Raw genomic sequence first — 25,549 nt, 5'->3', positions numbered from 1 at the left:
AAAACATTTGAAAACCATTGGATTTAGACAGTTTCTAAAGCTTTTTTGACTAAGGTTCTATAATCTGCAAAAGTGCAACATAGAGTATGGTCTTTACTTTTTTGTAAAAAAAGGTATTTAATTCTAATGATTTGCTTTGCAATTTTGCAAAACCCCCCGCCCAGGGAAATCAGTCAACGTGCTGTCACAAAATTAAGGTTAGCCACTACTGCCTCTTTCTCCCACCTTCGTTCTTGCCTTGGAAAAGCCACCGCGAAGTCACAGTCCCTTCACCTAGCAAACGGCCAAACTTGGAAGGCATCAGGTGGCCCCTGTAAAACAGACATTCCCAGGAAGCAGGCTTTCCCAGAGGTCCTTCTCTGGCAAAAAGCTGGCTAGAGAGTCATTGTTGAAATGTGGAAACTGTTTGAACAGGCGAGCTAGTATTTCAGCCGCTCGAGTTTGCTCTTGGTCAGTGGGCTTTAACTGATAAATGACAGTTCTCACCACAGACTGAGGTGTTGGGTAATTTTGTTTATGTGGTGGAAAGTCATGAAGCACAAAGAAGCTGTTAGTAAAGCCTGGGCAATTTGAGTTTCATCGAACAAAATAGCCAAACAGATGTTCTGTCAAGGGTCACTGTTCTCAAACACAGATAACGCTACTCACGGGCCAACTAGCCCAGGCATTTTTACGGAAAGTTGATTTCCTTCTGAACAATTCAAGTAATGGCAACACTTTCCAAAAGAGACGTCAATACGAGAATAACACTAAAAATGACTTTTTATGGGACACCCTCCCTGCAGTCCCCTCCATAAACTGGGCTGAGAATAGTTGTTATTCTCCATTTATTTCCTATGATTCTGTGATTAAGGTCTATCTCTCATGTGATTGTACCATTATTTTCCCCTTTATTATTGTTTCCCAGCCTCTAAGCCAGTGCCTAGCACATGATAGGTATTCAACAAATATTCATTAAGTGAATGGATTATTGTTAATTATTTTCTATTCCACATAGTCCTCCCCGTGCTACATTATCATAGATTACGGCTTGTTAAGAGATGAGCAAGGAGGGGTGCCTGGGTGTCTCAGTAGCTTAAGCAACCGACTCTTGACTTCAGCTCAGGTCACGATCTCAGGGTCCTGGGATCCAGCCCTGCTCAGGGCTCCGTGCTCAGCGGCAAGTCTGCTTGTTCCTCTCCCTCTGCTCCTCCCCCCAACTTGTGCACACACTCCCTCTCTTTCTCAAATAAATAAATAAAATCTTTTTCTAAAAAAAGAGGTGAGCAAGGAATTTAGATGAAAATTAGCCTTATCCCAGTCATATCTTCTCAACAGAGGTTTCTTTTGAAGTCAAAAGCCATAACTATTTGTTAACATATTCTAGATTTCTAGGGTGTATTATTAGGCATTGAGCAGAGGAAAGAAAAAGAATATGGTGACATCTATACCTACCTTTCATAAGGTTGTGTATCTTTTTTTCCAGGAGCCTGGTCAAGTAGTTCTGCCAGTTTTCCAGTTTCTTAGCAGATTATCCAATGTGTGCTTTTCTTTACAAGTACGACAAAGTCAATCCATTTACGTTATTCAGTGCCATGTAATAAAAATATCATAAATATGGATATTTTAAATCCATAATCATCTCAGATGATGGCTTTTAAACACAGGCATTAATGGTGCATCTTTTTTTTAAAAAACATTGGTTTTATTTTATTTTTTTTTAAAGATTTTATTTATTTGACAGAGAGAGATAGCGAGAGCAGGAACACAAGCAGGGGGAATGGGAGAGGGAGAAGCAGGCTTCCCAGGGAGCAGGGAGCCCAATGTGGGACTCGATCCCAGGAACCCGGGATCACGACCTGAGCCGAAGGCAGACGCCCAACGACTGAGCCACCCAGAAGCCCATTAATGGTGCATCTTATCTATGATGTTTTCCCCAGTCTACAAAGAATGGATCCTGGGAATGGGAAATTGAATAGTGTCCCTGGCTGGGACTACGCTGATAATAAAGACCATGACCGATGACCACGTGAGCTTTGAAAGTTAATAATGCTTCCTTTTGTCAGAGCTGCTTTTCTCCAGCCATGTGTATTATATGTCAGCTTCCTTGCTGGATCTCATTCTAAATGTACCTCACAACTGCATCAGGGGTTTTAAGTAATCATTAAATATTAGTTTGAGGGGCGCCTGGGTGGCTCAGTTGGTTAAGTGTCCAAATTCAACTTAGGTCATGATCTTAGGGTCCTGGGATTGAGCCCCACATTGGGTCCGCACTCAGTGGGGAGTCTGCTTGAAGATTCTCTCCCTCTGCCCCTTCCCCTACTCTCTCTCTCAAATAAATAAATAATCTTAAAAATAAAAAAGAAATTAGTGTGAATCACTGAGGAAACTTCTCACCATCCACATTCCAGTTCAATAAAGTGATAACTAAAGCATGTAGTCTTTTTTCAAAGTTAATGGACAACTCTGAGTGTCATTGCTCTGTCTATGGAGTCCTGGTTTCTCACACTTTGGATGGTGAACACACAAGGTGCCCTAACACAAAGATCTGAGGAAATTATCCATAATGAATAATTATATCATATGTGCATTTAATTGTATAAATTAAACTATAGAGGCTAGTATGGGGGAGGGATGGGATCTCATACTCAAAAAGACTCCCTTTAGCCGTCCTCCAGCAGTGGCTCTCCCTACAGAGAAAGATGTCTGTGGGTCCACGGCAGTGCGCTTTCCCAGAGTCCCAAGTGCAGACGGCACCATCAGTGCAAAGATTTCTAGGCACAAGCAGAAGCCTCTGGGGCACAGTGGTCAGTGGGGCCCCTCACAGAGGTGGAAGAGAGGGGTGTAGGCAATAGTCCAGAATGGCCCTGCTCTCTCCAGGCCACCATGTTCCAGTGGAACTTTGAGGAGTTAAAACCTGGCCAGTCAGGTCATATGAAAGCTTAGATGTCAAGGCAGGAGGCTATATCATATTTTAACAGTTTGTTAACTTGATTTATAATAGTTAAATGTTTAGACATGTGGTATGTGGGTCTCCGTCTGTGTGCTTGCCTCAGGCCTCATAAATGTTCTACATAGGCTTGTATCATCCTGTCCACTATTGAACTTAGTGAGAATGTGAAAGGCATCCATTAGTGAACATGAAGTTATGGATTCTTCATTTGTCTCAGGGTTTGCATAGTGGAAGCACCCTATGGGGCAGTGAGATTTTCTATTTAAAAAATGTGGGTTTTGTTCAACTTGGTGCCTAAATACAAGCTGACTACTTCACCTCATGCTCAACTGAGGAAACAGCAATTTATTTCAACATGGGAAGGGCTCGGGGGGAGGGGCGCTGGCTGTTTCGTGAGTTGGATATACTGGGAGTAATTTTAGGGATGGTCTAAGGGAATTCCAAGAAAAGTTCCATTAGCATAACTTTCTACTAACCCCGTAAGAAGCCATCCCACTCTAGTAACTCCGGCTACCTCAAGTCAATGTAAGGTACCAGCAGTGATCTAACCCAAGGGAGAGAGGAGTCTTTAATTCTCTACTTCCTTCTCAGTAACAAATCCTAAGTTTAATATCCGTCATTGTCAATAAAGTCTTCCTCATGCAATTGTCATTCATATCATCGTATTAGAACTATTTTTATCATTTGAAATTTATTACAAGTAGATTCCAACTTGTTATTAATACATATCCAATATTAGATCATTTCTCCCAGCGCTGACTCTGCCACCCCGAATGCCACCCTGACTTTTCTAGTCTCAGTAATTCCTCTTCCGTTTACAGGTTCCCACAGGGTTTATTTTTTTAACATTGTCTAAACCTTCAGGGTGCCTGGGTAGCTCAGTTGGTTAAGTGTCCGGCTCCTGATTTCAGGTCTTGATCTCAGGGTTGTGAGTTCCAACCCCATGTTGGGCTCTCTGCTGGGCATAGAGACTACTTAAAAATATAAATAAATAAATTAAATAAATAAATAAAATTGTTTAATCCTTCTACATCATCTCCAAATTTTCCACATCTCTTTCAAAACTAAACACAATGTGGATATAGCACACTGACATTCATTGTCTCACAAATTCCACCCAAAGTTCTTGTTAAAATGCAGACTCTGATTCTTGGCTTGGGATGAGGCCAGAGATCTTGTATTTCTAACCAGCTTTTAGATGTTGACAATGCTGCTGGTTCTGGGCACATAGCAAGATGCTGTAAGATTTTATTAGGGAAAAACAGCAATTTCTGTCCCACTCCTTCCCACACCAAACCTACTTTCCAGAGGTGATCATTTTTGCATCAAAGTATTATGCTAATATCGTACTAATATTTCTTGATTTTTAAAAAAGTTTATACATTTAACTCCTGAATCCTTTTTTTTTTTTTTTTTAAGATTTATTTGACACAGAGAGAGAGAGGGAGAGCACAAGCAGGGAGAGAAGCAGAGGGAGAGGGAGAAGCAGTCTTCCCGCGGAGCAGGGAGCCCGACGCGGGGCTCGATCCCAGGACCCTGGGACCATGACTGAGCCGAAGGCAGACGCTTAATGACTGAGTCACCCAGGCGCCCCCTGAATTCTTTTTATAAGAGATTAAACTGTTTCTCTTTTATACCAGCTCTCTATACATATAAATTTTCCCCATCTTCACAGTATCATTACAGAACATATTTTGGTTTAGTCAGTATTTTCAGTGTTAACATTAGTATAAATATATAAAAATTATTAATAGCTGAACCATATATCGTAGTATAATTGCATTTCCCTTCTTGTATTACTTCCAATTTACCCTGGATTTATAAGTTGCCTTAATTTCATTTTATTTGATCAGTTTATTTTATGTACTTATCACTAATGTAGCCCAAAACTTTTCTTCAAAACTTGAAACTTTCTTCTTTCTTTTTAATAAGATTTTTTAAAGAGATTTATTTATTCATTTATTTGAGAGAGAGAGCACAGCAAAGGGAGGAACAGAGGGAGAGGGACAAGCAGACCGCTGAGCACGGAGCCTGGTGTGGGGCTTGAACTCACAGCTCCAAGATCATGACCTGAGCAGAAACTAAGAGTCAGACGCTTAACTGACTGTGCCACCCAGGCACCCTGAAACTTGAAAACATCTTGCAATATGGTCAAACAGGTCAATCTGAGTTTTGTTTTGTTTCTTTTTTCTTGGCAACATCGCCCTAGGAACTTTCCATCTCTTTCTCTAATTTGGACTGATTGCCCTCTGATTCTGTTGTACAATTTTTTTTTTTTTTGGTTCTTAAAAAAACTTCCTTTCACTTTTTAAACAAATTCATTATGACACCGACTTGTTTCTGTTATACCTATAAACATATGCATTGCTTTTATTAATAGTTTGTAAGCCACAAGGACGAATTTTTTAAAAATTAAAAGAATTATTTGTCTGCATTTAAACTGATGAAAATATGCTGGAAGTTTTAAAAAGTCAAAAATTACTTTGTTAGGGAGACTTAAAATCATTCTGTTTGTGGAAATAAGATTTCTCACTCTGTATGTACTCTAAATAACTTTTTTTAAATAATAAGAGGGAAAGTTCCATAATAGGGAATATTTGGGGCATTTACTTTAAGACTTTATTAATTTTTATAGATGCAGGCCTAATAATAGGTAGTAGGAGTGCATTTGTAAGATAACAGTTGATTTCTTTCTTCCTAGGGCTGTCACATGGTAACTGAAGAGCTTCATTCTATAACCTTTGAAACACAGATCTGCCTCTATCGCCTGACCATAGATTTGGAGGTAGGCGTCAATCAGCTATTTACTAATAATATACTCAGTCATTGGCTGGCATTTATAGAAGAAAGCTGTCTTGTCTAGGTCTTAGTACATTCCCTATTTATTATTTTTGTTTAGAGTTTTGTTTAGAAAATTCAGTTTAGAAAACCAATATGTCAGATGTTTGTTGGTGCATTTTCTGAGATCTTCTGAGTCATGAATAGTTAGTGGAAAGCCTAAAGAGAAATAAGTATCCTTAAACCATGTCACATAATGATATATTTTCAAAAATTTGACTTGTACATAAAATCCCTCAGAAGGAAAGCTTTGCTAATGTAATGAGTAAAGACAAATGATAGGAACATTAATGATACATTGTTTTGATTCTCTTATAACAGTCACTACTGTACTCATAGAAGGAATAGAGCAATCTTGAGGATTAAATTGAACATGACTGACTATGAGCTCCTTGAAGGCAGAGCATCATGACTTTGTCACTCCATTACCAGTGACTCAGTGCCTGGCCCATAATAGATGCTCAACATAGGTTAGATAAATGAATGAATGGGTGCATGAAGGAACAAACACAGTTTTACACACCCCGAATATGATCTTATTTGTGGGATGTATTGTTTTAGAGTTCTGCTTTTCCTTTTTTATCCTAATAAGTGTAAATATGTAAAAATTTTCCATAAATGCCTTCCTCATCTCTTTTTCTTATACCTCTGTTTCCATGAGCTATTAAGCTGGGTATTTCACTGTCCATAGAAATCTAACCACTGTTATTGAGAAGGGACTAATGTAAGTTGATTGGTTTCGCACACTAGTCTGTGAACGCCTGTTTATTCCATGAGGTTGAAAATGACAGTACGAATACTGCTAAGCTGAGTTCCACGGCAGACCAGGCAGCTCTGTTTCTCATAAAGCTTTGTACTCCAACATTGCTTACCTCTCCATCTTCTGCAGTGAAAATGCCCATGTCTAGTACTGACATTAATTAGATGTCAGATCATAAATTGAATATATTGATCCATTTCAATATAAATTTAAAATTAAATTCTTTATAGTAACTTAGTAAGAGAAGAGTGGCAAAATCAATGCAAGCTCTAATTTGTTGCATTTTGGGCTATATATGATATAAGTATCAATATTTGTATAATGTCAAGGGAAGATACTGGAGAAGCTAACTGACCAAGCACTCTGAAAGGGTTCCTGTTTTTATGGCTTCTTTCATCCCTATACCTTGATTCATAGATGCTCAGAAAGTTCCCTTACCTTCACAAGTCATTTTAGTAACCAGGGCAGTGTCAACACCAGGATTAAAGGAGTAGAGCTGGCTTGAGATAGCCCTGTAGGGGACAGGATCAAGTATCAAATCAGTGCAAGGTGCAACTACCTGTAATAACTGTGCTTTTTTTTCTCTTTTAAACCAGACCAGCTCATTACCTGTGGTGATGATTTCCAATGTCAGTCAGTTACCTAATGCTTGGGCATCCATCATTTGGTACAATGTGTCAACCAATGATTCCCAGGTAGAGTCTATTCCTATTTCTCCTCCTTTAATTCTATTTGATTTGTCTTATTGTCAAAGAACCCATCTGCATCAAAAGATATATATATATATGAATTTTGACTATATATTCGTATATCTATATATATGAAATTTGGCATGTCTTTGTGGGTTGTTTTCTTCCAGAACTCCAATATATTTAGTTGCATGAATCCTCTCTCATGTTATATTTAAAATGATATGTTTTGATGTACTTGGACGCTGGGGGAGTTCTGGCTAGCAAAACTGACGGACGGTATTTGTTACTTCTGAGGGCCTGATCAGCTCCCAACTATGTGGGTCACAGAGAGTTCTAGGCCCATCCTGTGGCTCTGTTAATTGGGCTGTGGGGAGACTTCTTGGTCTAGAATTTAACGTCTAACTGCTGTGTTTACCTCCGCAACTACTTCTGGTCACACCTCCACACAGACTTTTCTACAAAGGTAGAAAATTGGTTTCCAAATAAGTGACTTAGAATATCAACCAATCTTGCCCAACTGCCCTCTGACTCTACAAATTTTCAAGTTGATTATAGATTTAATCCATTCTAGGCTCAAGTTGGGTTTTAATGCCATCTGCTGGTTATTTGAAACATTGATCAAAAATTGGCCTCAAGTTACAAAGCTAGCGGAAAACAGATGCTCTTCCTAAAAGACAACCAGGGAAGGGAGTGGCAAAAAAGATGAGTCAGCCCTTCGCCTTGTTCCCTCTTACAAAATCTCATTGTGTTGTCCTGGAAACCACCAAGGTCTAGAGAAAATAGGTCAAATATAAATAACATTTCTTCTTAATTCAAAGCAAATATTCACTCTTACGGAAAGAATTTTTTTTTTTTTTACCTTAGGTTCTAGAAATAAGAACAGACATGATGAGTTAGCTCCAAGTGTTCCTTCCCTTTTTTAAAAAATGTGTCCATTAAGGAAACAATATGGTAAATGACTCAGCCTGATGCCTTCTCATCCTCCGGTGCCCTGGCATCTGAAACAGATTAACTCTAGAGAGGAGGCTGCAGAGGGTGCGTGGTGTGTCGCTTCCTCTCAGGCCACACTGAGAGCAGGACCCACTTAGAGAACTTATGTAGTCTTTAAAGCCAAGAAGAGCCTACACCTCTGGAATTACATGTCATGCCCCATTAGGAGCTACATATATTCAGAGCTTTTCATTCAACTTCAGGATGGAGGAGGAAAGATAGGTCACTTTTCTGTCCTCTGAGTGCAGCACTGTTGCACTTAGCTTTCTTCAGCATCCCTCTTCTATAAGAAAGCCACCAAAGTTGTCCCACTAACCATCCCAGACTCTGCTCTGCTCCCGGATGAGGAATGTGGGAATGCAGATCATACATAGCTTACAATGGAGATGCACAGCCTACTTACAGAGTCTAGCATAACAACAAATTCTGGTTTCTCTTCTTCACTCTCTTCTGCTTCAAAACCCAAGCCGCCAGACCTTGATTAGGTTCTATGCCTTTTGGTCATTTATCCAGACACAATTCTCTGGTTCAGGGGAAACTGTCTCTCTAGAAATTCTTTCTCTCCATTCCTCCCCTTCCTATCTCCCACTCCTTGTTGGATGCTGTATCCTCTTTTATTCCCACCTTCTCAGGTCTCTTGGATTGGTCCCTTTCCTTGCCGCCTGGCGTAGTTCATGCTTCTCCCTGTACTGCACTACATTACTCAGTTATTCCCCTCTTTAGGACATCTTTCTTGGCTTTCACACCTTCTGCTTTCCAGTAATCTGAGATGAAGTCTTCTTTTTCACTATTGTTGACCCAGTTTCTGGTACCAGCAATCTTGTTTGCAGTTAGTCATACAGAAGATTCTCTTGTCCAGATCAAAAGAAAAAGACTACTCTACTGTTCATAAAATAGGACTCAGGGTAATTATGAATTCACATTGTAGGGTCACCTACGTTAGCCTGAGACTTATCTGTTTTTGTGCTTTGGGATTCTTTGTTTGGTCAAGGTATAACTTATCCTAAGTCATGATAAACTAATTAAATAACTTGATAGAGATTTGCTTAAGATTAATATTATTTCAGAAAGGACTATTTGCCCAATGATTTGTTGGACAGTATTAAGTACTTGTATGAGTTGATTGATAATGCATAGTCCAGGGAAAGTTAAGAGGTGCCCAGTGATTCTTTCAAGGATAAGATGGAGCCACATATTCTATTGGACTCAAGGATTAAGGAACTCTTTAGGAAAAGACAAAATCAGTGTCAATTAAAATGCACAACAGAGATGAGACAATATTCTGTATTAACTTAGATTGGCCTAAAGAGTTTGGAATTTTATATACTGAATTATAGTGTGTTCAATGTGATTAATGAATATAATCATCATTACAACTCTATTTCAGAACTTAGTTTTCTTTAATAATCCTCCATCTGCCACTTTGAGTCAACTCCTGGAAGTGATGAGCTGGCAGTTTTCATCCTATGTCGGCCGTGGCCTAAACTCAGATCAACTCAATATGTTAGCAGAGAAGCTTACAGGTGAGAGCGGGTAGATGTAGAAGACTTGCCTCTGTTTGGGGCACTCAAGTGTTTTAAAGAACCAGGTGATATTACGACTATTAATAACAATAATGATAGCCACAATGTATTGAGTGCTCACTGTATTGCCAGGCACAGAGCTAAATGTTCTGTTATCTTTCTTAGGAAAGGATAACTCATTACTCTATCCATTTTATAGATGAGGATACTTAAGTTCAGAGGTTAAGTGACTTGCCATGGCTGCGTGGCTAGTACACAGCAGAGCCAAGACCCAGGCCATGCCTGTCCAGTTCCAAAGCCCCTTCCTTTCCATTCCGCTCTTCAGTCTCCGGGGTGTTTTATGCCATTTCCACTGAGTGTAATGCGAAGCCTTAATGGTGCTTTGACTTTCATATTAATATCACAGTGGTCATTAACCAACTCGACAGTAGCTGATTCCAGGACCAGGGAATTTAATAGAAATTAAAGGCCACCCAGGCAATACTTAATTGTCCGTATCAAGAAAATTTCAGTTTTGACTGACATTTTTAAAGTTTGCAAAATAGACTCGTTGGTACTTCCTGTAGTGACTATAGTGTAGGATTTTCCTAAAAGAATTTCAAAAGATATCTATATTTTGACAAGTCTAAGGTGAACATGTTTAGCACCAAAAAAGAGTTAAGATGGAATTTACGTACAGTTCTAATTAAAGTAGGGCCACAGATGCAGCTGAGCATCAGTAGTGAAATCGTGTGTGATTTGGCAAGTGATGCTGAGTTGCCACTTGGACCTACTATCTGATCAATAGGTATTTAAATAAATCAGATCTTTGGGGAATATTAAAACGTTTAGTTAATGTAAATATGGTTTCTGAACTTACTTAGTTTATAAACTGCCATGGTAGGCATATTTGTTGAGTGAATAAAGTTTTTAAATGTGTAGTATAAATAGCAGCCATATCCTTTCAGATCTTTATCAAATTATCCTTATGAGTATAATTTCCTCAAAACTTTAGACAGAAACTCTTGTACCCTTTCATCACCCTGGGTCAAAGTAGTCAATGCCTCCTTATTGCCTAACAGATCTCGAGTTCATTCTTTTCATAGGAATAATTAGGTCTCCTCGCAATCTGGCCATATCTAACTTAAATAAATTTATTTTATGTTTATTTACCAACATTAGACAGCTCTTGCTGTCTCCTATGTAAGCCGTGTTCATGTCCACTATGCTTCATCTTACATTATTCTTACTAGAGTTTAGTTTCCTCCTCCTTCTCCTCTGATAATTTATATCCTACCTATTCATGGGGGCCTGGCCCTAGACATTCACCCTCTTTCTAAAGTTATCTTAGCTCCATTGAAAAGAGTTTTTTCTTAGAAAATAAATTTCATGATATCTTACATTTTTATTGTTTCTAGCATTAAGTACACTACAAACCTATAACAGGTGCTTAAGGAATTTTTGAAAGGGGCTGGGTAAAATCTAAATTGAGCACCAAATTGAAAAGTCTAATTGTTTCATAAAAATCTCATTCTTTTCTTTTATTTTAGTCCAGTCTAGCTACAATGATGGTCATCTCACCTGGGCCAAGTTCTGCAAGGTACAAATAGGGGAGCAAGAATATCATTTAGATAATGTTTTTAAGTAGTGCTTCTTTTTAAGCCTCCATATCATAATCTGGGATTTTGAGGATTTCCTGGATGCAGTTATTTTTTTTAAACTCTAAACTATTGTCTTGTTTAAAGGAAATATTTCGGGGCATCCTGGTGGCTCAGTCAGTTGGGCAGCCAACTCTTGGTTTCTGCTCAGGTCATGATCTCAGGGTCCTGGGATAGAGCCCTGCGTCGCATGTATCAGGCTCCCCCCGCTCAGTGGGGAGTCTGCTTCAGGATTTTCTCTCTCCCTCTGCCCCTCCCCCTTGCCTGCTTTCTCTCTCTCTAAAATAAAGAATTTTTTAAAAAAGCTTAAAGGAAGTATTTCATTGAAAAATGGAACTTGAATTATTGTATCAACATTAATTATTAAAATAATCATTGTCCTGACATGTTTGTTTATTACAATAGGAACACTTACCTGGTAAATCATTTACCTTTTGGACATGGCTTGAAGCAATATTGGATCTAATTAAGAAACACATTCTTCCTCTTTGGATAGATGGGTGAGTTACAGGCTATATTTTCCATATGAGTTCATTAGGTTCTTATTTTTAAGCTGTTGGGTTTTTTCCTTTCTTTTTTCTTTTTAAGCATGTTTAGTGATAGAGGGGTGGGGTATAGTTCAGTTTCTTATATTCTTCATAGAGTACTGATACTTACTTTAATCTTAGAGGAGTATTTCATTGACTTTTTATTATACTCAGAACAAATTTAGGTCTGTTCTTTGTGAATGAAATAAATACAAATGTAATAAATTACAGTGTTTGATCAGGTAAAACTATGTATTGTTCTATTTTTAGGTATGTCATGGGCTTTGTTAGCAAAGAGAAGGAGCGCCTCTTGCTAAAGGATAAGATGCCTGGAACCTTTTTGTTAAGATTCAGTGAAAGCCACCTTGGAGGAATAACTTTCACCTGGGTAGACCATTCTGAAAATGGTACATGCTTTATACTTGTGAAATTAGTATCTGAGTTCGGTTATTGGTCTTTCAGTTTTCAGAAGTGTGTAGCGTGGTGTTCTGTTTTTCATGTGTCCAGGGGGTTTGAATACTAGTTGTTACAGTTGTCCCAGAAGAGAGGCTCATGACTTTCTCACAGCCTTGTGTGGGTGTCCTCTGTCACGTGGCAGTCTGTACCGTCCCCACTGCAGAAAAGGGCTGGCATTGTTTGATAGCCAGTGACGTGAAGATGATGTGGGCAGGAAGAATGGCCCCCAAGAATGCCTGCAGGAACCTAAATGTTCCTCCCTTGACCCACCCTTTCTGTTTTTCCAGGAGAAGTGCGATTCCACTCTGTAGAACCCTACAATAAAGGCCGATTGTCTGCTCTACCGTTCGCCGACATCCTTCGAGACTACAAGGTTATTATGGCTGAAAACATTCCCGAAAACCCTCTGAAGTACCTTTATCCTGACATTCCCAAAGACAAAGCCTTCAGTAAACACTACAGCTCCCAACCCTGTGAAGGTTAGGTCCTTTCCGTTTGCTTGTTTTCCTCAGCTTTTGGCAAATAACCTCATATTGGAGTAAACGAAGTTCCTCTTTTTATGTTTACTTTGATTGTCATAAGACGTAGGGGGTATGTGGAGGTCAAAGCCTTAGAAAGGAAGTAGTGTGTCAACAGTTCCTGAAGAGGGACAGCTGGGCTGTCCAACTCCAGCAGACTAGTTAGTAATTGGTGGCTGTGACCAGACTTCACATGGCCATGTGCCTTCTCCCAGCCGCCTGGAGAGCCTTGGCTTTCTCCTTCCTAAAACAGAAGTGGTGCTGACTTCAAGTCTATGACTGGGAGAGAGGAAAAGAGGAGGTAATGATTAGAAAGAAAAATTAGGGGAGTCTGTTTTCTGCAAAAGAAGCCTGAGATTTATAAGCTTTATATTTTTTATCTTACTGTAATCTCACAACTCAGCTTGGGTGGTTTACTTGCCAGGGAGGGGCTAAGGGGGTCAGCGCTTCATTCCCCACCTGCTGGCCTGCCAATAACTAGTCTTGACATGTCTGCCTTTCCTGGTTGTATCCTAAGGGGCTAAAATAACACCTGGCCAAAAGAAGCATTTGGTAAATATTTGTTAAATACATGAAAGAATATAAATAAAATTAGCTCTATAATTGTAAGTTTACCATTCTCTGTCTCTGATGAAAGTGTATACAATCCATTAAAATGTTCATCTATAGCAACTAAATCTATGAGCACCATCTTGTGGAATAGTCTACAATTGTCACCCACAGACGCTGACTTGCTGCTACCCTGCTGAGTTACTAGAAATCCCCCAATACACAAATCAAATATAATCAAACTTGAACATAACTTTGAAGATAGGTAATATAGTTGCCTCCCACTTTTTCTCATGCATTTTGGAGACAATAATATCTAAAGTCAGATTAGGCCTGCCAAGAGATCTGTTTTTCTCTTCTTGCACATTTTATGTTCACTTAAAATACTGTTTCATCTATTCAACTAAAAATCTTTGTGAGTCACTAAACAATCATAATATCGCTCTTCTTTTTAACATTACTTATATTTATCTAGACTTTTAAAAAAATTATCAATAATATTGATAACATTTTTTCCTGCCTTTCTTTTCCAGTTTCAAGACCAACAGAAAGGGGGGACAAAGGTTATGTTCCATCTGTTTTTATACCCATTTCAACAATGTAAGTAACCTTAGCCACATGTAAAATATCTCTTACTGAATTTATCTTTTTTTTTAAAAAAAGCATTTCTACTCGGATAGAGCCGAGTACATATACCTGACAATAAAGCATTTTAATGCTCAATGTCCCATTTGCTTTAATACATAAAGCTAGTCTTCAGGAAGCACCATAGTCTACCATGACTGGAATTATAAAGTTGCCTTTTTATATGCTGTATATTCCAGAGTACGCTGAATGCTCTGATTTCAAACAATGAATTAGGCATCTCAGTGAAACAAATAGAGGAAGCCCTAGAAATGAGTTTCTGACACAGTGTCACCAGAAGCTATTATTTTTAATCCTTTTCAACATGTGCCTTGTTATCTCTTTAAGCCGAAGTGATTCAACTGAGCCACGTTCTCCATCAGATCTTCTTCCCATGTCTCCAAGCGTATATGCGGTGCTGAGGGAAAACCTGAGTCCCACAACAATTGAAACTGCAGTATGTTCCCTTTCTTTTCCATTGCTGGTCAAGGGCACTCCTAATGAAGCAAATGTGGCACCTGTTAATCAAAGGGGCTGAAGTTCTGCCTGAGAAGTGAGAAAACACTTTTGTTGGACCAAATCCATGAGCATCACACTGGGTGTGTCTGTATGTTCCTGTGGGTCACAGTTACGGGCATTGAAAACAGACACCTTCACTCATTTGAACTGCTTTAAGTTCTTTCCATCAAAAGCCATCAAAGGGCAAAATATTCCTCTTCCTCACTCATATACACTTTGTCCCTACTTCTGCCATTGGCCGCACCACTCCCCACCACTCTCCCACCTTAGTAGACAACATATATTAGTCACTATTTATAAACCTAGTTCAATATTTATTTTAGTTCAAGAACCACAAATTCCAATTTTTCTTAATTTTTACTTACATTATTAGTCCTGTCCCAGGAGCTTCTTCAAGTAGTACATGAATTATAGTCAGCAGCATAATACTCCTCCTCTGAGAACTTAATCACAATCTTAAATGCAATAATGTGATTTAGAATGCATCCTATCTATTATTATTCCTCAATACCATCAAGTGATCCAATTTACATTCAGATGAACATAAGAGAAAAATCGAATCATGGAGGGATCCTGAGCCCCAAGAAATTTGATGTTGGGTGTTGGGGAGGAAAATTTTTACTTTACCATTAAAGGTTCCTTTGGTTATCAAAGAATTAAATTGACATGAGATGGATTAATAAAAGAAAATCAAATAATTACTAATAAAGTACTAACAGGAGGGCCATAAGAATATGAGGCCCACAGACAAGCAATTGAGGCTTATATGCCATTGTGAGCTAAGGAAAAGGGGCTGGGATCTGGGACTTCAAAGGGATTGAAGACAATTCACAGGAAGATGAACAAGAGTAAATATTTCATAAACAAATGTTTGCTGGGCCATACAGAAACAATGGGGCACAGAGAAAAATTTTAACAAATTTTTTTAAGTTCCTCCCTGTCTACCACACCTAATTCATATTATACTGTAGTTATCTATGGTGATAACTCCCTTCCTAGAGCCAGTTTCTCTAACTAAATTCTTTTAGATAGTTAGGGGGAAGGTCAAAGTTTCTTCCTGAGCTTTTTGTTTCTTAAAAATAATCTGCCTAAAATAATCCACATGCTAAAAAGACACATTTTAGGGTGGCAAATTTTGCTCCTCTGTACGGGTTATAAACCAAGTGAGTTTTAGTCCTCTAAAGATTTCTAGGGATGGGAAAACCCATAGTCTTGTTCCAATGTTAGTTGTCTTAAATCATTTAGTTATAAGAGAACTTTTGCTACATTTTGCATGCATTTCCTCATTACATTTTTGTGGGATGAATTTTGTGAATGCTTACTAGTTAAATGGTAGAAAGACTGTGACGTATTTAGTAGACAAAAGGGTGTTTACCTAAAAAATGACTTATTTGCAAAAACCAATAGTTTCCTCAAAAGTCATTTTCATTTTCCAATTTTAGATGAAGTCTCCATATTCTGCTGAATGACAAGATAAATTCTTGACACTCAAAAGAAGGAAGCAAATGAAAAAGCTTAAAGACTGATCTTTGCCAACAATCCTATCTCATTTCTTCAACTTTGTATATACCAGTTTCCAGGAAATGGTTGAAGTCTGAAGCTCTCCTCTCACTCACCTGACACCACCAACTGGGAATGTCCTGACTGAAATGCTAAAAACCAAAGCTTCAGATAAGCTTGCAAGATAAGACACTTTAAGAAACCAGTGTTAATATAACATTAACAAAAGACTCTTTTGTCTTTGCTTTATTTTTTATTTTGTTTCTCACATGTTACTTACAGTTTTGGCTCTAGAAGGATTGTGTTAAGATTTCAGAATAGGTCACGAATGACAGAGTCACACCTACATCACTCAAAGCCCAGCAAGAAGACCTGAGAGAAAAGCCAAATAAGCTAATGTCCTGAGTTCTAGAAGGTAAAAGCCATCACCCTAGATACCAGATAGATCCCTCTGGAGGACCCCTCTCTAACTTCTTCCACCCCTCTTCTGTCCCTGAAGCAAGCCAAATAGAGAGAAGTTAATGTTTAATGGAAAAGATTTCAAAGAGAAAAAGGTTTTAATATAATCTTCTTTCTCAGAGCGATTCCATCTTACCAATTGTATCTTTTATACCCACTCACATGTGCCCAGCTGAATCCTATATTGTTCTTCCAGAGGCAAACTCTGCACCTGTACCAAGGCCAGTTCCCTTATTACTTTGCAAGCTCCTGATAGTACTCTTTTTTTCAGATTTTATTTATTTGAGAGAGCAAGACGGAGAGAGAGGGAGAAGCAGACCCCCCACTGAGCAGAGAGCCCAGTGTGGGGCTCAATGTCAGGACCCTGAGCTCATGACCTGAGCCGAAGGCAAGCACTTCACCGACTGAGTCACCCAGGCATCCCTTCCTGTGTCTTTTGGATGGAGGTCAAGGTGTCTGTTGGATGGAGGACCACCAGGCTAACAAGGGGCAGTCTCCCAATCTCCTCCACATGCCCCATTTTCTACAATCTAAATATATCAATTGGCAACAAAAGTAGAGGAAATAATTGTAAACCTGGTTTAAAGTTATATCTTGATTGATATTTTGAATTATAAAATGATTATTATAGTTTTATCTTTAAAGAGGTAATCTACTATCAGGAAATACTCAAACAATTGGATTTAGAAGACAAAGAAGGTTGCAGAAGCTTTTCACTCCCTGGAATGTATTAAAAGTATGATGCACTCTTGCTCAGCAAAATGTTTAAAAACGTCTCAACACGGAGCCTGGTAGCAGGATGCCAAGGTTTCATATGTGATCTCAACCATCATTGTTATTTGAGGACAGACGATACAAGGACATCTGTAGTTCGCTCTCTCTAACAGACACAGAGGCCATATAGTAAGAAGAGTTCAGTAAGTGGCTATTTGCACTTAGATTCAGAAAATCAAAACCAAGTTCTTGATCGCAGTATAGAGTTACTTCCCAAGAGTGTGAGTCTTGCATTCTAGAAATCATCTTTGTGAGAGTAAGGGGATTTTGTCAGAGGATTCCTGGAGATACCTGTTTAGTTGAGGCTAAGGTGTGCCACATGAGATGAAGTACAGTGAATGGGAAGGGCATTTAGATCACCAAATTTCCACTGAATGCCCCCCCCCCCCGCGGAATATTTTTTTCTTACAACTGGCAGCAAATAAGTAGCATTTAATGAAATAAAATGTAGATTTATTTTTTAAATATTAATCACATTTTTACTCCTCCCCTCACCCATCCCAGACCAATCACAGATGTCCATTTTACTAATCCCTTGTCATTCTTTTTCACAAAGACTCACTTTGACCCAACTGTACTGAATATCAGTGCCTTTATCTGGAATAAATGTTGAAAGAAGGCAGCTTCCAGTGGACTTCCTCAAAGTCTTAAGGCAGCAAGGAAGCCCCCCCAAAAACCCATAAGGAATGAGTATGCTTCTGGCAAACCCAAGGGATTTTTCTGTACCTCACATGTTCAGGAGGCCCAAGAGCTCCCTGCAGAAGGAACAGAATTAAAGGTCAATTACTGCTATACTCTAGTAGATAACTGTAGTCCAGACTTAGCAAAGTGCCTCTGTGCACACACTCCAATTTCTGACAAATAATTTTCTTCTTTTTTCAAATTGACCATGAGCATTGATTGACTTGACGGCTTGCACTTTTTAAAGATTTATTTATTTAAGAGAGAGAGAGTGTGCATGAATGGAGAAGGGGCAGAGGGAGAGAAGCATCAAGCAGACTCCCCACCGAGTATGGCTCCATCCCAGGACCCGGGAGATCATGACCTGACCCGAAACCAAAAGTCGGCCACTTGACTGACTGAACCACCCAGGCGCCCCTGACTGCTTATATTTTTTAAAGTCTGGCTAGAGGAAGTATAATATACACATAATAAAATTCACCCTTTTCTGACAAACCCATACAGTTGTGTAACCACCACTGTAAGACATAGAACATTTCCACCAGAGTCCTCAAAGAGGACACTACAAAAACATGATGAAGGACATGCTCTGCAACATACCTAGAGTAAATACAACAAACAATTCTATGTGGCTTCTTACATAGACAGAGGGCTCTATTTTAAATAAATCACATCATTTTACCCCCTGCTTATAATTTTCATATGGCTTCTGGTGCTCTGGATTAGCAGTTCTTACCTGGCGTGTATGGATAGAAGTCTGGAGGTTGATGAGTTTGGATGGCAAACATCAGTCTATTTTCACAGACTTCTAATTGAAACTTAGAATTTCTTTCAATTAGGAATAAAGGCAACAAACCGTGACCCACACATTTTTGTCACATTACAGTTGTTACAATTATCTCAAACTACTACTTATGCTAAGCACAATTTTTGAAATTGCATTCGTCAGGCTTGCTGCTAGATCTTATTTAATGCCATTAACGAAGAAGCACTTACATCACTATGTCACAAAGTTGGTTTCAATATTTTGATATCTGCATTTCAATGTAGTTGGTTTTCTATTTAATCTCATGTATTTTATTTTATTCAACTAAAAGCATTACTTTTTGGAGTTCATAGGTTTCATCAGATTGTCGAAGGGGCCCATGGCACAAAATTTAAGAATCCCAGCACTGGATGATAACCATAGTTCTCAACAGATCTTTCCAAGTCATACATTATTTAGTCCCTTCCTAGTCTTCAACTCATATCTCATCATTTCCCCCAACAACGGCTTCTCACCCTGCAAAACATACACACACAAGACTGAACTACTTTCAGTTTCTTTGATGCCCCAGGTTCCCTCCCCCTTCCCTCCACTGCATCTTCTCAATTCTCCAACCCCATCCTATCCACCCTGCCACCTGCATAACGTTCACACATCCTTCAGGTTCTAGAAAACCTTCTGCCGCCCCCCGCCCCGGGAACACCTGTATGACTCAGGTCTCTTCACGCCCCCTCCAGGTGCTCTAGATGCCCCAGCACCATTCCTACCACCTTGTTGTAAAGGCATATCAGCTGTCTTCTTCATTAGACTCCAAGAGGGCTCTGTACATACAGGGACCAAGAAGGCTTTGTTCACATCTCTAGCCCTAAAATCTAGCACAGTCTGCCCCTTAAGAAGTATTTGTTAGTGATTTAATATTTGAGCACATAGAGGACAGTAATTTAAAAAGTTAATGGGCACCCGCCTCCCCGCCTTTCATCTTGTCCTGGGCCACTACTCTCAGACTTAAGCCAGCTAGAAGGACGCAGAGCAGGTATCGACCGTCCCAGGGTATCAGGGTAGCGTGCGCATCCCGCCTCCAAGCTCCAACCCCCCCAACCCACCCCACCTCACCCCTCCCACACACCCCCACACACACCCCCACACACACACCCCCAGGAGGCTTGGGGGGCGGGGGCCGCTGAGCCGGCGGCCAGTCGCTGGAAAATCCCCGGGCCCGCGCCTGCGTAATGCTCCCCGAGTCAATTTACTTTCGCTTTTCGGTTTCCTCCCAACTCTGTTCCTTCTCGCTCCAGGGCCGTTTCCCCGAAAGCACGTGGGACGGCTCTTCCGAGCAGTCGCGTCCCTCCCGCCGCACGCCGACGGCGCTGCTTTGGAACAGTTTCAAACAGCCGAGGACTTGCGCCTCCCAGCGTTCCGCATCCTGGGCAGGCAGGGCTTGCTGTGCAGAGACCACGGGACTACAACAGGCCTTCGCAAGGGTGTTTGGACTCTGAATTGAAGTGTGCTCAGTATAGACATTTGTGAAAAAAAAGAAAAAATTATATAGCAACCCACCACCCAGAAACTTTAATATTTTCAAATATTTTCCCTCCGTCCCTCCCTCTTTCCCTTTCTGAGTGTTCCATGTATTTACATTTCTGTATATTCTTACAGTAATAGGATAATGTTTTCTTTCCTGCATGTTAATTTAACTTTATACGTGGATATTTTCCAATAACCAATCTTCAAAAGCATAACTTTCATATTCTAGCATATGAATATAAAAAATCCAGAGAACTACGGAGAATTTTAGAAATTCTTAATTTTAATCCCGTTGTATTAACAGATTAGCAAACATGGCTTACAGTGATTAAGTGTAATTCTTACTATTGGATATAAGTTACCAACATTGCTACAATATTGGAAAAATTTGTAGCTGCCATTTTGAAACAGACCAAGGCCATCAAGACAGAACACGGAGTAAGTTTTTCCCGGGTGTGTTCCTAAGAACACAACAGAGTGTACTGCGGGGGACTGAGAGACCCCAGGGAAAATATTCGTGGTGGGGGCAGGGCAATGGTCCTGCACGATGGGAGAAATTCCATTTTACAATTCAGTAGTAGGATGCTTTGCTTTCCTCCAGAAGGTCTGTATCAGTGATCTATTGCTACACAACAAACTAAACTCTCCTCAAAACTCAGTGGGGATAAAACAATAAGCATTTATCATTGCCTGTGAGTCTATGGTAGACTGAGCAGTTCTGCTCATCTGGGTCAGGTCTCTGATCTTGCTGTCTCACAGGAATGAGGCCTAAGCCCTGAGAGAGGCACTATTCAGTTGTGTTCTGTGTGTTCTCTTATGCTGCCGCAGGCTAGGCTGACTTGCCTCAGAGGCAGGGCAGGGTTTGTGGAGGGGAGTATTACAAGGCCCCTTGAGGTCTAGGCTCAGAATGGCACAACATTACATCTGCTGCATAATGTTGTTCAAGGCAAGTCTCAAGCCAGACCAGATTGAAGGGGTGGGAAAATAGTCCCCACCTGTTGCTAAAAGCAGCTACAGAGTCACATCGCAAAAGTGAGTAAATACAAGGAAGAAATAATGTGGCCGTTATTAAAAACAATCTACTAGGAGATCCCAATTTCTTCTAATGAGAATTATAGAACTGATAATATCTATCTTTTTGCCTTGGTTTGTAAGCTGCATTGTATTCTTCATATGTATATTTGTAGTTATTGTATATATAATTAAATAAATTACATAAATACAACCGAGTGGAAATCAAAGAAAGGATGAATGAAGAATAGGAATGATACTGTCTTCTCAATGACTTCTCCTAAATAAATAAATAAATAAATAAATAAATTTGCTTCAAATAGGAGATGCAGAGAATCTTTCCACTATAACATCATGTGAATTTATGAGTTACTCCAGTGCTCTTAATTACTCACCATAAAATGTGGTTTCTAGACTCCTCACCATCCTTGACTCTCCTTTAAATAAACACCAGATGGGGTGTGCCAAGTAGTAAGTTTCATCTTACCTGCCATTTCTGATTGATTGCTAGTGAGTTACCAGATACAGTGTTGAAAAGTATTCCCAAGCTGGGCACTGGCAGCAAAGAGTACCCTGTCATCTGTTGCCTTTTAAAAACAAAAACAAAAAACCCAAATACATGTCTTTGCATTTACTGTGTTAAGTTTTATCTAGTTGGTTTCAGCACAGCAACATTCTACCCTAATATACTTTAGACTTTTGATTCTGTCATCTGTGAATTAGCTATTTCAGCAGGGGGAGAAAAAATCTCAGGGCCTTCCAACATTGACCACAAACAAACACCTCTTACTCATGGGTGTGTGGGTAGGTAGGCTGCAGCAATTCTGCCCTGGGTGGTAGGTTTGGGGGGGCTGCTCCACAGATCTCTGCGTCTAGGACTCAGGCTGGAGGAGCTGGGGCTGCTTGAGTCTGCCATCTTCTAGTGTGAAGAAGGAACACAGGAGGACAAGTGGATCATACAGAACATTCAAAGTCTCAAGTTGGTTATACCTGAGTGTACCTCACATCTGTTCTATTCCATGTTGGGCCAGAGTGAACCAGGGAAAGGAGTGGGAAGGGAAAGAAACAAATGGAAAAATAATACAATCTACCAAACATGGTATTAGCTATTTTTTCCAGATTTGTGTCTTTTGCAAAGCTGACATTGTTGGTATAGAGACACAGTTTCCTAAGCTGGCTGTTCTAAGGGGGGCTTTACACAGTGGGTTTTTCACTTCTGGATCTCTTTTGTTCGGTTTTCGTTTTTTATTGGGTTGCTTTTTCAGCAGTCAGTATGTTAGTCACACTTTAAAAATACATAAGCTTGCCCTCCTGGAACTTAGAATCTTGGAGGGAATAAAGCTTAGACACTTCAAAAACCATAATATAGGGGCGCCTGGGTGGCTCAGTTGGTTAAGTGACTGCCTTCGCCTCAGGTCATGATCCTGGAGTCCCGGGATCGAGTCCCACATCGGGCTCCCTGCTCAAAAACCATAATATAGGGAGTGTGTGGTGCTTGTTGACATAAATGGAGACACTTATGCATCATATTATTTCAGAGACAAGGTTAATCGCCACAGGATGAGGTGGTTCCAGAAGGAGAATATAGAATTTGGACTTAGTTTTAAAAGTTGGGTCAGGATTTGATAAATAAAGTGAGTAAGGGGCAGGACATACCGTTTAGTATGTGCAATAATTGCCAATGGTATGAGCAAAGGGACAGAACAGGAAAATTAAAAGCCTGGGGATGGGGGGGGAAATTAAAGATAGAGCTTAGTTGGGTAATGGGACAATGGGAGACAAGGCTGGGAAGAAAGGTAATGACATTCTGTGGAGGATCCAGACTAGCAGACAGAGTTTGTTTTTACCGTAAATGCAATGAGAGTTGTCAAGGCTCTTGAGCAGGGACTGAGTGTATCAATGTGGTTAAAGTTTTAGAGAAATTAATTTGGCAAATACAGTGGAGAGGAAAGGGATGGAAGAAGGTAGTCCATCTGGTCTCTATTGTAGCATTCCAGTTCTGAAGTGATGAGAGCTACAGTAGAGTATGGTCAATGATGGTAAAATGAAGGAGGATAAAGACATAGGGAAGGAGGCATCCATAGAACTTGATAACAAGTTCTGACTCTCCCTAGAGTCAGATTTTCTCAAACATTTTCTGGCTCCTTAATGTAGGTGAGTAGGAGGAGAAAGGTATTTTACAGTGGCCTGGTATCTCTTCTTACAGAAGGCAGCTACTTTGGTATGAAGGGTCATTGCTATCACAGATCAGTACTGGCTTTGTAAGAGTGAATATGTGACAAGAAGGAGCATAAAGATGTGGGAAGAGAAAACTGTAATAGAAACACATATAAGCATATCTGTGGGAAATTATTTAGATCCCTTTCCTACCGAAGGTTGCCTTATTATTCAAGGCTTTATTCAAGTTCCATCTACTTGAAGGAGCCAATTTATCTTATGGGCATACATTCCAATAAGATCGAATCTAGGCTGGCCTCTGGGATGCCTACCTGGGGGAGTGGCACTTAAGCTGAGTTTTTAGCTAAGACATAAAAGATGAGTTAGCCAGAAAAGAGGTTGGGGAAAGGGGATGTTGCTCCAAGGGGCTTTCCAAATGGAGAACTGCTGGTGAGAAGGTCCTGAGTTTGGGGAAAGAGCTTGGCATATTCAAAAACCAAAAATGCTGAAGTATGGAAAGGAAAGACTGGCACAAGATAGGATTAGAGAAAGAGGGGAACCAAGGCTTTGTAAGCTATATTAAGAAATTTGAATTCTGTAAAAGCCATCACGGGATTTTCAAGTTGGCAAACACATGATCTGCTTTGAAATTAAAAAAAAAAAACCACTCCAACTGTCACATGGAGAATGGATTAAAAGGGACTTAAAGGCAGGGTACCTGGCTGCCTTAGTTGGTAGGGCATGCAACTCTTGATCTCAGGAGTGAGTTCAAGCCCCACGTTGCATGTAGAGATTACTTAAAAAAATAAACTTTTGGGGGCACCTGGGTGGCTCAGTCGTTGGGCGTCTGCCTTCGGCTCGGGTCATGATCCCAGGGTGCTGGGATCAAGCCCCACGTCGGGATCCCTGCTCCGCGGGAGGCCTGCTTCTCCCTCTCCCACTCCCACTCCCCCTGCTTGTGTTCCCTCTCTCGCTGTGTCTCTCTCTGTCAAATAAATAAATAAAATCTTTAAAAAAATAAAAATAAAAATAAACTTTTTAAAAAAGGGGGCAATGAAGAGCTTAAATGAGGCAGCCATTTGGGACTCTACTGCAATAATCCAAATGAGAAAAAAGTGGGGATGGTATAAGAGATGGAGAGAAGTTGATGAGACTTGAGGAATATTTAGCAAGAAGAATCAATAAGGCTTGAGGACCAGGTGTGGGGGTTGAGGGAGAAGGCAATATCAAAAATGATATACCTCTGACATATGCCAATTCTAGGGAAAAAAAGGGCAGGTTTGAGGAGAAAGATGATGAGTTGGTTCTAAATATAACTAGTTTGCAGAACTTATCAGACATCCAAGTGGAATGTCAAGTGACGACTATACACTTGCGGGGTGCAGAACATACAGGAGAGGTGTGGACAGGACACACATGTAGAAGCCCTTCACATTTACAAGGAAACCGAAGCTCTGGGTGAGGTCATCATAGGACAGCGTGAGAAATGTGGGTAAAACTGATCAACATCTGGACCCTGACAACCTTTAACGTTGAGCAGTTTGGTCGTGGAGTGAAGCACAGATAAAGAAAGAGTGCCGTAGAGGTGAGAAGAAACAAGCAGGATGTTTCATGGACAAGGAAGAAGTATTGAGAAAATGGAGGTGTCAACTGTGCCAAACGTTTCTGAGTGGTCAAGTAAGGTGAGCGCAGAAAAAACGGTCCCCTGGGTTTAGCAACAAGCAGATGAGCTGCTGAATTTAGCTTAGAGAATGACAACGTTCCCACCTCTGTCTTCCGCCTTGGGTTCACAGATACGGGTTTAATGCAAGGTTCTCCAAGTTTGGGCCTCTGCAAACACAGACTTCCTTTTAGTTGTTCTCTATAATGGCTAGAGGTAACCGCCAACCGACCAAGTTGCAACACAGCGCCAAGCTTCACGTCACCCCCCGCGGGGCCCTACTCAAAGCCTAAAGAAGGACTCAGCTGGTTGGCAGTACAGCGGTCCCCGGGGGTGGGGGGAAGCAGCGCCCCAGCGGAACAGCCACGTCCGATTGGCCGCGCGCGGCAGCCGCCCGGTGATTGGTGGAGGCGGAAGGAGGCGGGGCGCCGGGAGCTGTCTTTTCTTCCAGC

General features: G+C 40.3%; 1 protein-coding gene across 6 annotated transcripts in view; it reads left to right on the top strand.

Annotated features, from left to right (window-relative positions):
- The window catches only part of STAT4 (signal transducer and activator of transcription 4), a 116,700-nt gene extending 100,405 nt beyond the window's left edge, over window positions 1-16,295 (top strand). For 5 of the 6 annotated variants that reach the window (XM_027591305.1, XM_027591309.1, XM_027591306.1 and 2 more), the window contains 10 exons: window positions 5,634-5,717; window positions 7,127-7,225; window positions 9,600-9,735; window positions 11,265-11,314; window positions 11,778-11,872; window positions 12,170-12,306; window positions 12,643-12,834; window positions 13,956-14,022; window positions 14,395-14,503; window positions 16,008-16,295. In XM_027591305.1, coding sequence (XP_027447106.1) covers window positions 5,634-5,717; window positions 7,127-7,225; window positions 9,600-9,735; window positions 11,265-11,314; window positions 11,778-11,872; window positions 12,170-12,306; window positions 12,643-12,834; window positions 13,956-14,022; window positions 14,395-14,503; window positions 16,008-16,034 — 996 coding nt within the window. In that variant the 3' untranslated portion in view covers window positions 16,035-16,295. The remainder of the gene's footprint in view (window positions 1-5,633; window positions 5,718-7,126; window positions 7,226-9,599; window positions 9,736-11,264; window positions 11,315-11,777; window positions 11,873-12,169; window positions 12,307-12,642; window positions 12,835-13,955; window positions 14,023-14,394; window positions 14,504-16,007) is intronic. The other variant, XM_027591311.1, reaches the window with a different exon arrangement.
- The last annotated feature ends 9,254 nt before the right edge of the window (window positions 16,296-25,549 follow it).

This window comes from Zalophus californianus, chromosome 3 (assembly GCF_009762305.2).
Source record: "Zalophus californianus isolate mZalCal1 chromosome 3, mZalCal1.pri.v2, whole genome shotgun sequence".
In the NCBI taxonomy this organism is placed as follows: domain Eukaryota; kingdom Metazoa; phylum Chordata; class Mammalia; order Carnivora; family Otariidae; genus Zalophus; species Zalophus californianus.
This window is presented reverse-complemented; position numbering and strand designations above follow the sequence as displayed.